This window comes from Wolffia australiana, chromosome 5, assembly GCF_029677425.1.
Source record: "Wolffia australiana isolate 7733 chromosome 5, ASM2967742v1".
In the NCBI taxonomy this organism is placed as follows: Eukaryota; Viridiplantae; Streptophyta; class Magnoliopsida; order Alismatales; family Araceae; genus Wolffia; species Wolffia australiana.
Window position 1 is genome coordinate 7,017,781 of NC_135839.1, and position 12,220 is coordinate 7,030,000.

At 37.2% G+C, this 12,220-nt stretch overlaps 1 protein-coding gene across 1 annotated transcript in view; it reads right to left on the reverse strand.

Annotated features, from left to right (window-relative positions):
- Positions 1-8,172: 8,172 nt before the first annotated feature.
- LOC144703042 (polygalacturonase At1g48100-like) overlaps positions 8,173-12,220 on the reverse strand; it is an 11,061-nt gene continuing 7,013 nt past the window's right edge. Inside the window, exon 7 of the mRNA XM_078575118.1 lies at positions 8,173-8,790. Within this exon, the coding sequence (XP_078431244.1) occupies positions 8,398-8,790 (393 nt within the window). The 3' untranslated portion in view covers positions 8,173-8,397. The remainder of the gene's footprint in view (positions 8,791-12,220) is intronic.

Sequence of the window (12,220 nt, forward strand, 5' to 3'; positions counted from 1 at the left end):
CGATGAACGTTATCCAGGGGAAAATGTATCTAATACATATTTAAGGTTCAAATTTAAGTAAATCTTCAATTCTTGGTTAAATAATTCTAAAATGTTGTCAGGACCCTCCCTCACTCTCCTTCATTTCTGGTCCATGCCTTCTTTATATCCCACCTATTTCAGGTGGAATCATGGTACGGGATAGGGTAGGGTAGATTAGGTGTGGGGTTGAGATGGGGCTCTTTAAGAAATTAAAATGTATTTAGAATTTTAAATACTTTCTAAATAAATGTCTTCCTTAAAAAATTAAGCAACAATCATTTATGGGCAAATGAAATCATATAATATTATTAAAAACTTAGGAAAAAGTATATAATAAATTTATTGACCTGAATAAATTACTTTCAAATTATTTGATGCCAATGCATTTTATAAAAAAAATAATTTTGGTATTATTAAATGAAATAATTATAATACTTATTTTTTAAATTTTAGTAAAATAATAAGTAGTGAATCGTTCCATTCATTTTAAATTGCATATCTATATTAAATTCAATAAAATTTGGAATCATCATTTAAGTAATTTAAAATAATCATAGTAATTTGAAAATTTTAAAACAAAAAGTATTAATTCTAAAATCACACATTTATGTTATATTTAAGTTCATTGAAATAAAATTTTATTGATAATCATTATCGTGTGATGTTCAGAACAAGGTTCTTCAATTCACGCAATGGCTTATTGAATTACGTGAAATCACTACTTTATAAACTTATGTTTTTAATATTCCTATTCAAGTGATGCTCAAGATGAGCATCAAACTGTCTAAAAAGAATAGTACTATCTGACTTGACTTATGATAAGCATGGTTGATCCTTCAGCCATTAGTTTAAAGACATTAAGAACGGAAAGTGGGTGTTATGTAAATATTCACTAAATGGATGATAATACCTAAATGTAAATCAGATTGATTCATGTCACAATCAAATAAGTGATCCTAACAAACGAGACACAAAATACATCCTGTTGATGGAAGGCTATGATGTGACTACTATGACTTGTAAGTCTAATAAAGTCAAATTTAGGGTCAAAATTAGTTGGCCAATTTGAATTTATTCAATAAACTTTATAAAGCAATAGTCATATATTAATTAAACATACAAGATGAGCACAGGTCGTCTCTATAGGGAATGGATATTAAAGATTTAACTATCCCCGTATAGTGATTTTGAGAGGAAGTGAAGGGACACGTATAGGATAAGAGGGAGCGATAAAATGAAGATGGTTAGATGAGATGAGATGATGGTAAAATGACCAGATTATAAGGATGAGACAAGGAAGAATAATAGAGAAGACGTTAAGAAATGAAATGAGAGTAAGGAAGAAGTAAAAAAGATGATGTGGAAGGTGGTAGTAGGAAGACATAATAGATAGAGTGAGTGATATGGAGGAGATGATGATGGAATGGATCGTTAGGGTTTTATGTTTTTATGGAGTAGACAGAAAACCGACAAAATGGAGATGATGTTAATGGAAGGCTATGAAAGGATATGATGTGATGGATCAAGAAAAGGGATCTGTTAAAGAATCCCATGTGTATGGCTAGGGACTAACCTCAGATCCCTATGTTTTGCCAAGATCATAGGGATTCCTATTGCAGATCAACCTCCCCACTTATCTGTTGACGTTCTTCAAAACCCCAGGACACTAGGAAGCCTTCATGGATCTTTAAAAACCTCATTCTCTTTCAGCCAGCCTCTCTGAAAGGTAGTGAGTTTAATTATATTTTTTACATAGATCTAGGGCTAAATTTACAGTTCCAACATACACATTGCTTGAGGGGAGATAGATGAAGAAGCTGCTCTCAATTTCCAGCTCAATTGGCTTTCTAGATCATTGGATATAAAGCCCTGAAGGTGGATGTTTCCTAGTCATTTATTTAATCTAAAGAATTATCTCTCCTCATCCTCATCGCAATAGTCACATCATCTAGGAGTTATTCTGTAAATCTTATAAAGATTTCTCAAATATTGGCCCAGATTTAAACATGTCATTCCGTATAAACAACTCCCAACGCCTCACGTGCCTTTGCCTAATAAGACAAAGAAAAAATGAAAAAAATCCATAAATACCTCTCATCTAACGTGTCAACGTGTTTTCACGTGCCACGTCAGATGGCATACCTTCTAATTGAATCACTAGAAGACATATGGGCCACGTATAACAAGTGGCCCACATGTATGCATGGTGGCGTAAACTCGTGACACATAACCGCGTTGCATCTGTTGACAACTCAAAGTCAATGAAATAATATAAACCAATTACTTCTTTCTACTGCACCATCATCAGTCCACGCGCGCACTTATTGCCAAAAGATCAGCCCATTTTTTTCATTCCTTCACTTCATCACCTATGATAAATAAATTATAAACTTTTTAGTCAATGATTGGCCATCATGGCATTGTGATTTGTGATGCCATGTTGACATCATTTTAATGGCTGGCCGACACTAATCATTAACTATTTAAAAAGATTGGTTGCTACTCAATAAATCAAATGGCGACGTGGCAGGGTAAATTTTGAGCCTATAAATGTTTAATAAATTCACATAGAAAATGATTATAATTCCAAAAAATAAAAATACATATGTTTTCTGACTTAGGAAAACCATATCTTCATGAGTGCAATGCCATAAAATTTTACTCAAAAATTGTTTTCTTGCAGAATATGATGTCACTAAAACCCTTTTAATACTTTAAAACTCAAAAAATTCAAAATATCATTCTAAAATGAAACTTAATAATTTTAAGCTTGATTGCACACCAATGATATCATTTTAATGCAAATAAACATTTAGACTTGATCATATTAATCTACTAAAGAAGCGTGTATCAGAGTCCATGATCAAAAGATTTGAAATAGTTTTAGCTTGGATATGCAAGAAGTACACAAATGTGATTGAGTGATCAAGATGGGATTGTGCACCTTCAGTAGGAGAGGATGTTGACTCAAGGAAGAAGATGCTCTAAAGTTCTACAAAGATGTTCTCCAACGATCACCATTATGCATTAGTACTAACTATAATGATGGATGAGGGTTTGATGGTTAAGGATACCCTAAGTCATTCAGAGTCTTGTTTGAATGAAGTATTTTACAAGTACTGTAACCAATGATGTTAAAAAGTACTATGCCAGAGTTCACTACTTTGTATATTTTGGAGCACAATGTGTAGATTGGCACGTGATGTGCTGGAAACTTATCATGTTAGTTTGGGTTAAATCAATCATTGATTAATTAATCTACATATCAATAAATTTAATGAACATGGACGTAGATGTCACACAGATAAGATCTATGGATATTGATGGATATAATTAAATTATAAGTGGCTTAAAGAAAAGTTCCAAAATAATTATGAATAGGGGCACCCATTTTAGGAGCCCATTCCAGATAGATCTGGGCATCCCCTTTTCTTATCCACTTCTCAAATATCTCTCTCTCTCCCCCCCCCTCTCCCTCCCTCTCTCTCTCTCCCCCTCTCTCTATCCCTCGCTCTCTATCTCTCTCTCCCTCTCTCTCCCCCTCCCTCCCTCTCTATCTCTCTCCCTATATCTCTCCCTATCTCTCTCCCTCTCTCCCTCCCTCCTTCCCTCTCTATCTCTCCCTCTCTCTCCCTCTCTCTCTATCTCCCTCCCTCTCCCTTCCTCCCTCCCTCTCTCTCCCTATCTCTCTATCTCCCTCCCTCCCTCCCTCCCCCTCTCTCAAGCATGACTAGATGGTGAGAAAATCGGTCAGATCATCATGGAATATTGAAGAAGTAGAAGAGGAGATCCATAATTGCATTAATAGTGTAGGTATGTATAGAGTCCACACACGTGAACAAATTGAGGAAACTCTTTATTGGGAGAAAAAGTGAGAGTGGAACTGATTCCACATAAGGTGATAAGATGATAATATCGTAGGGACCAATTTCACATAAAGTGATACTATCATCTAAGGTTTGTTTGATCAATCATGATTTTATTTTTCCTATTCTATTCCATAGAAATATGATTTGTTCTTATAAATCAAAGCCTATAACCCAACACCATCAGAATGATGCTGGACAATATATTATGATTGGTCAAGAAAGGTCCAAATTATAATATACTTGTTGAGATTCTGATTCCCTCATGGAAAATGTGAGTTTCTCTCTTTGTCTTCATTTTAGGGCTATGTAGAATAATTAATTTAAGTGGGAGTTCATTATTGATGGATAGAACATCTACTTAAATACATTTGGTCTTAAAGGACCTAATCTCCTATACAAAAATGTGATGTAGAGCGACCCACTATATGGCATATTTGATGACAACCACACGACAAGTCAAACATTATGATTGAATCAAGAAATTCATTATTCACTTCAAGTATGATGTGTTTGTGTTTTTCCTTTGCAATGATGATTGTCTTGAACCAGCATTGGATGTCACTAAAACAATATGATAAGAGTATCAAAAATGAAAATTTTTGAAATGGTTCAATGTACACATCAGAAATTATTCATGAACTTTAAAGGTAGTGTGAAAATATAAAACCTTAGGCCATTGGTCAAGGTATGATAGAGTCATTTGATGAATAAAATACAGCTAACAGATACATGATAAATAGTTTTTTTAAGGTTGACCTGGTCAAAAGATATTTAGTATGTAATCATGTGAGATTTAATGGACCTAGAAGTTACATGTGCTTTGAGAATAATTATCCTTCATATAAGCACTAACTTTGTCAGTCAGTTCCTCCCCAACTCATATTTTTAGGTCATTTTTAATTTTAAAATGACCAAAAACCATGACATTCAGGTTTCAGAGATTAACCTTTAGAAGAAAATCCCCAAGACCACAGAGTTTCAGAGATTAAGGACGCATCCCACCTCCTTGAGAAGGACAAGAGAGAGAAGCATCTTAAGATAAGTGTACATAAAATGATAAATGTGACAAAGAGTATTTTGGAATGGTCAAAGTGGTCAATGTTAGAGAAGCTATGAGTACTAACTCAGATAGCTCAAAGCGAGCTGTAGCATGGAGATGTTTTAATTGCAGACAAATAGATGATATTTGAAAACATATATATTATACTTGGAATAATTCCTATATGCACATTTAACCCTTAATATTTTCTAATGAGATGTATTATATTTGGATGATTATTATTTTCATAACAAGATAAAGAAAATAACTTCTGTTTTGAACATACATGGATCTTCCCTAACTATCAACAATAATATTTACCTTTATTGAAAAAATGAATTTTTTTACTTTGCTATCAATAGTCGAATAAAAATTTCCAATGGATGTTTCTTAATATATTTAAGTTTTTGTTCCTCTTAAGCAAAGAAATAACTATGCGACTAAGGCTCATCCTTATGATATGGAGAACATTTGTGAAGCAAGATTTCCCACCATGCATACTATTGTGCATTCGATTTCGAATCATATGAAACTTGCCAATCATGATCTATGGGTAAAGAACCCATAATGTCTCGAAATCTTATAAACAGATAATCTTCCAAAGAAGTGTTGATGCCAATATCTTTTTATATATGTATTTCTATATATACGAAAGAGTATGGAAACGTTTTAAACATATTCAAGAAAAAATAATACTTGACATATGAAATTCATAAATTTAATGAATGATAAATGTTATCCTAACTTGACTTTCCTGTCCACATACACATATTTTGAATGGCTCATCAAACAGACATAATTGTAACTTGTTGGACATAGTTATATACATGAGCTATTTTAGTTCACTCGTGATTCTTTGGATATATTGCTCTTATTGTAGCTGCGTATCTGCTGAAATTATTCCTAGAAAACCCATAACTTTTTTAAATCCTTGAAATTTGTGAAAAAAAATTAAGGAGACAAAACTTTAAGCATATTGATGTTTGGGAAGTCTAGCCCACGCGATGAGGCACAACTCGGATGAGCTCGATTTGATCACTCTGAGGTATAAATTTTGAAAATATCCAAAGAGAGGTCTTCTATACTACTCGTGCCTTCCTGCAGAAAAAAAGTGTTTTCTTACTAGAAGGTCTATCTTCTAGGAAGACACTTATTTTCTGTGTGAAGATAGTGGAAGCAAAACTCAGCTTGGAAGAAATTTTAGATCCATAAACATCACAAACTTATAAGATGAGGACTCACAATCCTAAAACTTGTTCCGAAACTCATAAAAGAACTATATTGATTTCATATTAAGAGCCATTTTTTGTTTGGTTAACCTACAAAGAGCAATTCTAACTGTAGGAACTGGTAAGAAAAAATGGATTATGAAATTTAGTCCATGTACCTAACCAAATTTGGAGCTCGGTAGATCCTATCAGGTGTATGATAATGCTTGGTTGTGACTAAATCTTTAAACAAAGATATATGAAAATATACAAGTTGATGATTTCAAGATAAAGTTCACAGAGAATGGTTACCGTCAAATACAAAAAGTGGGCTATGAAAAAACATTCTCACTTTATTTTATGGCAAAGCCAACTAGAATCCTTCTCTCCAATGAAAAACACACCATGATTATGGAATCTGTGCAATAGATGTAAGGACAGATTTCTTGAATGGAAACCTTGAGGAGGGGCAGTGTACATGAGCGTGCATATCCTTGAGGAGGGAAGCAAGATTTACTAAGTTATATTATGGGCTTTTGACGATGTGATCAAATCTCATGTCTTCATGAAAGATCAGGATGAGTTGTATGTGTAGACCTAAAGGACAGCAAAAGTAGAAATAATTTACTATCATCTATGTAGAAGTCATTCTACTAATTGGAAAATTTTACTAATGTCCCCTTCGATAAAGGAACGACTGTGAATGATATTCTTCATGAAGTCATTTGGGAGAAGCAACATATTTTTAAGGAATGCATATCTTGATAAATAGATCAAGGAAATTATTTAAGTCATCCAAATCCATGTACATGGTAACCATTACCCATAAGGGTGTTGGGATGAAAACATCCAAGAGGGATCTTATGTTGATGAGACATGGAGTTCATATCTTTAAGGAGAATTCACTGAATCTTCCTACGAGAAGGCAAATATAAAAAAAATACATATGCCTCATATCAGACCCATCATATACACATTCCTAATGTACAAGGTCTGATGTATTCAAATATTTCTTCTGAGTCTTCTCTAGGAGCACCCCTAACTGCTACTTAATCCTTCCAAGATGTCAGCAGGTCTTTGAAGATCCCACTCTCCAATCCTCCTCTAAGTATCTTCTACACAAATCTTCTCAAACTCAATGCTTCAATCTGAAATGTCAGCATATTAGCCTCTTGATACATATATCCGAATATTCTCTGTAATGTTTCAAAATTTTCCTACAATTTTTTAAATGATGAAAAGATAAAATAAAATATTTCTTGACTCATTCAAGACAAAGTTTGAAATATATATCTCAAAGATTTACCTTGAATCCCCTTCATTATCTATTTTAATCTCTGGAACACATATTTCCTCTACCCTTTTCCAAGAAAATATTCTTCTTATTTTATCTCCATCTTGACACAATGATGATGGACAATGAATCACCGTTTGGGAATGATGAATATACTTTTTGGAGCCAGCCGATCCCTACTTGGAGCTCAGATGGGTCACCCAGATAGGGGTCCTAAAAGCCCACCCCCCCAATCTTTTTCTTTTTTTTCTTCATAAATCAATCATCAAGGACTGACCAATAATTGAGAAAAACAAAAAATAAAAAGACGAAGAAAGAGAAGGCAAGATCAATAGTGACTTGAACATGAATATTTGGACACAGAGACACCAGAAGGTGCTCAAGGATAGGCAGTCAGAAGGGGTTGGAAACAACAAGACGACCACACAATAATGCCCCCCCAAAGCCACTAAACAGCAACGAGGGAGTCTTTAAACAAAAAAAAAAGGAAAAAAATTGCAAAAAAAGAAATGTCTCTCCTCCCCCCCCAACCTTGTTCCCAAGATCAATCAAGAGGCATCCAGATCAGCCAGGGTTCTACTGGTGGTGGGCTTGCCAGTCATCAACCAGATAGGGGTCCTAGAAGCCTACCCCCACACACCACACCCCAACCCCAACCTTTCTCTTTATTTTCTCCATATATCAATCATCAAGGACTGACCAATAATTGAGAAAAACAAGAAATAAAAAGAAGAAGAAACAGAAGGCAAGATAAAGAGTGACTTGAACATGAATCATTGGATACAGAGAGACCAGAAGGTGCTCAAGGATAGGCAGGCAGAAGGGGTCGGAAACATCAAGACGACCACACAATAATGCCCCCCCAAAGCCATCAAACAACAAAGAGGGAGCCTTTAAACAAAGAAAAAATTATAAAAAAAGAAAAAAAGAAAAGTCTCTCCCCCCAAACCCTGCTCCCAATATCAATCAACAAGCATCCAGATCAGCCATGGTTCTACTGGTGGTGGGCTTGCCAGTCATCAAGCAGTCAATGGGAGGAACAGAGGGAGTGAGGAGCTGCCCAAAGGTCTGCCAGCAGAAGGGGTTGAACATCTTGAAGCGCTCAGGAAGGGGCTTCAGTTCAATGTTGGTGAGGCGGATGTCCCAGCAAGGGAGGCTATCGCTGCAAGCTAAGTGAAGGGGCTTGACAGTGTAAGTGCCCTTGATGTTCTCGTAGGAGATGCCAGAGAGGGCCACGGCAGCGGTCTGGTTTCGGCAGCTAGCCCGGTCGCAGTAGAACTGGTCGATCACGATCGGCGTCTGCACCTCCGCCATCCTTATGTTCGAGAATCTCACGTTCTGCACCGACCCCGACCCCCCCTGCTCGTTTTACACATGCCGATATATTTATATGTTAATGGATAGCGATATATTTATATGTCAGCGTGGTTTAGAGCAGAGAAGAGAGAGAGATAGAGAGGCAGCGTCGGCATGGTTTCGAGCAGCGGTGGATGGAGAGAGGAGCGTCAGCATGATTTAGAGCGGAGTAGAGAGATAGAGGCAGATAAACAGAGAGATAGATAAATAGATAGAGAGAGAGAGGAGAGTAAGCATGATTTAGAGCAGAGCAGAGAGATATATATATTTATATGTATTGATAGCGAGAGAAGTCGGCGTGATTTAGAGTAGATTAGAGAGAGATGTATATATGTATCGATAGCGAGAGAAGTCGGCGTGATTTAGAGCAGAGTAGAGCGAGAGAGATAGAGAGGAGAGTCGGCAAGGTTTCGAGCAGAGATAGATGAATAGATAGGTAGATGGAGAGAGAAGCGTCAGCATGATTTAGAGCAGAGTAGAGAGAGATATTTATATGTATCGATAGCGAGAGAAGTCGGCGTGATTTAGAGCAGAGTAGAGATAGATATTTATATGTATCGATAGCGAGAGAAGTCGGCGTGATTTAGAGCAGAGTAGAGATAGATATTTATATGTATCGATAATGATTTAGAGCAGAGTAGAGATAGATATTTATATGTATCGATAGAGAGAGAAGTCGGCGTGATTTAGAGCAGAGTAGAGCGAGAGAGAGATATGTATAGATGGTTTAGAGCAGGGAAGAGAGAGAAATAGAGAGGCAGCGTCGGCATGGTTTCGAGCAGCGGTGGATGCATAGATAGGTTGATGGAGAGAGGAGCGTCAGCATGATTTATAGCGGAGTTTATAGAGAGAGGCAGATAAATAGAGAGATAGATAAATAGATAGAGAGAGAGAGGAGAGTCAGCATGATTTATTAAGCAGAGTAGAGAGAGATATATATGTATCGATAGCGAGAGAAGTCGGCGTGATTTAGAGAAGAGTAGAGGGAGGTGTATATATGTATCGATAGCGAGAGAAGTGATTTAGAGCAGAGTAGAGCGAGAGAGATAGAGAGGAGAGTCGGCAAGGTTTCGAGCAGAGATAGATGAATAGATAGGTAGATGGAGAGAGAAGCGTCAGCATGATTTAGAGCAGAGTAGAGAGAGATATTTATATGTATCGATAGCGAGAGAAGTCGGCGTGATTTAGAGCAGAGAGATAGATATTTATATGTATCGATAGCGAGAGAAGTCGGCGTGATTTAGAGCAGAGTAGAGATAAATATGTATATGTATCGAGAGAGAGAGAAGTCGGAGTGATGTAGAGCAGAGTAGAGATAGATATTTATATGTATCGATGAGAGAGATATGTATAGATAGAGAAGTCGGCGTGGTTTAGAGCAGGAAGAGAGAAATCATGGTTTCGAGCAGCGGTGGATGCATAGATAGGTTGATGGAGAGAGGAGCGTCAGCATGATTTATAGCGGAGTTTATAGAGAGAGGCAGATAAATAGAGAGATAGATAAATAGATAGAGAGAGAGAGGAGAGTCAGCATGATTTATTAAGCAGAGTAGAGAGAGATATATATGTATCGATAGCGAGAGAAGTCGGCGTGATTTAGAGTAGATTAGAGAGAGATGTATATATGTATCGATAGCGAGAGAAGTCGGCGTGATTTAGAGCAGAGTAGAGCGAGAGAGATAGAGAGGAGAGTCGGCAAGGTTTCGAGCAGAGATAGATGAATAGATAGGTAGATGGAGAGAGAAGCGTCAGCATGATTTAGAGCAGAGTAGAGAGAGATATTTATATGTATCGATAGCGAGAGAAGTCGGCGTGATTTAGAGCAGAGTAGAGATAGATATTTATATGTATCGATAGCGAGAGAAGTCGGCGTGATTTAGAGCAGAGTAGAGATAGATATTTATATGTATCGATAGCGAGAGAAGTCGGCGTGATTTAGAGCAGAGTAGAGATAGATATTTATATGTATCGATAGGGAGAGAAGTCGTGATTTAGAGCAGAGTAGAGATAGATATTTATATGTATCGATAGAGAGAGAAGTGATTTAGAGCAGAGTAGAGAGAGAGAGAGATATGTATAGATAGCGAGAGAAGTCGGCGTGGTTTAGAGCAGGGAAGAGAGAGAAATAGAGAGGCAGCGTCGGCATGGTTTCGAGCAGCGGTGGATGCATAGATAGGTTGATGGAGAGAGGAGCGTCAGCATGATTTATAGCGGAGTTTATAGAGAGAGGCAGATAAATAGAGAGATAGATAAATAGATAGAGAGAGAGAGGAGAGTCAGCATGATTTATTAAGCAGAGTAGAGAGAGATATATATGTATCGATAGCGAGAGAAGTCGGCGTGATTTAGAGTAGATTAGAGAGAGATGTATATATGTATCGATAGCGAGAGAAGTCGGCGTGATTTAGAGCAGAGTAGAGCGAGAGAGATAGAGAGGAGAGTCGGCAAGGTTTCGAGCAGAGATAGATGAATAGATAGGTAGATGGAGAGAGAAGCGTCAGCATGATTTAGAGCAGAGTAGAGAGAGATATTTATATGTATCGATAGCGAGAGAAGTCGGCGTGATTTAGAGCAGAGTAGAGATAGATATTTATATGTATCGATAGCGAGAGAAGTCGGCGTGATTTAGAGCAGAGTAGAGATAGATATTTATATGTATCGATAGCGAGAGAAGTCGGCGTGATTTAGAGCAGAGTAGAGATAGATATTTATATGTATCGATAGAGAGAGAAGTCGGCGTGATTTAGAGCAGAGTAGAGAGAGAGAGAGATATGTATAGATAGCGAGAGAAGTCGGCGTGGTTTAGAGCAGGGAAGAGAGAGAAATAGAGAGGCAGCGTCGGCATGGTTTCGAGCAGCGGTGGATGCATAGATAGGTTGATGGAGAGAGGAGCGTCAGCATGATTTATAAGAGAGGCAGATAAATAGAGATAGATAAATAGATAGAGAGAGAGAGAGCAGAGTAGAGAGAGATATATATGTATCGATAGCGAGAGAAGTGATTTAGAGTAGATTAGAGAGAGATGTATATATGTATCGATAGCGAGAGAAGTGATTTAGAGCAGAGTAGAGCGAGAGAGATAGAGAGGAGAGTCGGCAAGGTTTCGAGCAGAGATAGATGAATAGATAGTAGATGGAGAGAGAAGCGTCAGCATGATTTAGAGCAGAGTAGAGAGAGATATTTATATGTATCGATAGCGAGAGAAGTCGGCGTGATTTAGAGCAGAGGAGAGAGAGATATCTATACGTATCGATAGCGAGAGAAGTCGGCGAGATTTAGAGCAGAGTAGAGAGAGAGATAGAGAGGAGCGTCGGCATGGTTTCGAGCAGCGGTAGATGAATAGATAGGTAGATGGAGAGAGGAGAGTCAGCATGATTTAGAGAAGACTGTAGAGAGAGATATATGAATCGATAGCGAGAGGAGTCGGCGTGAT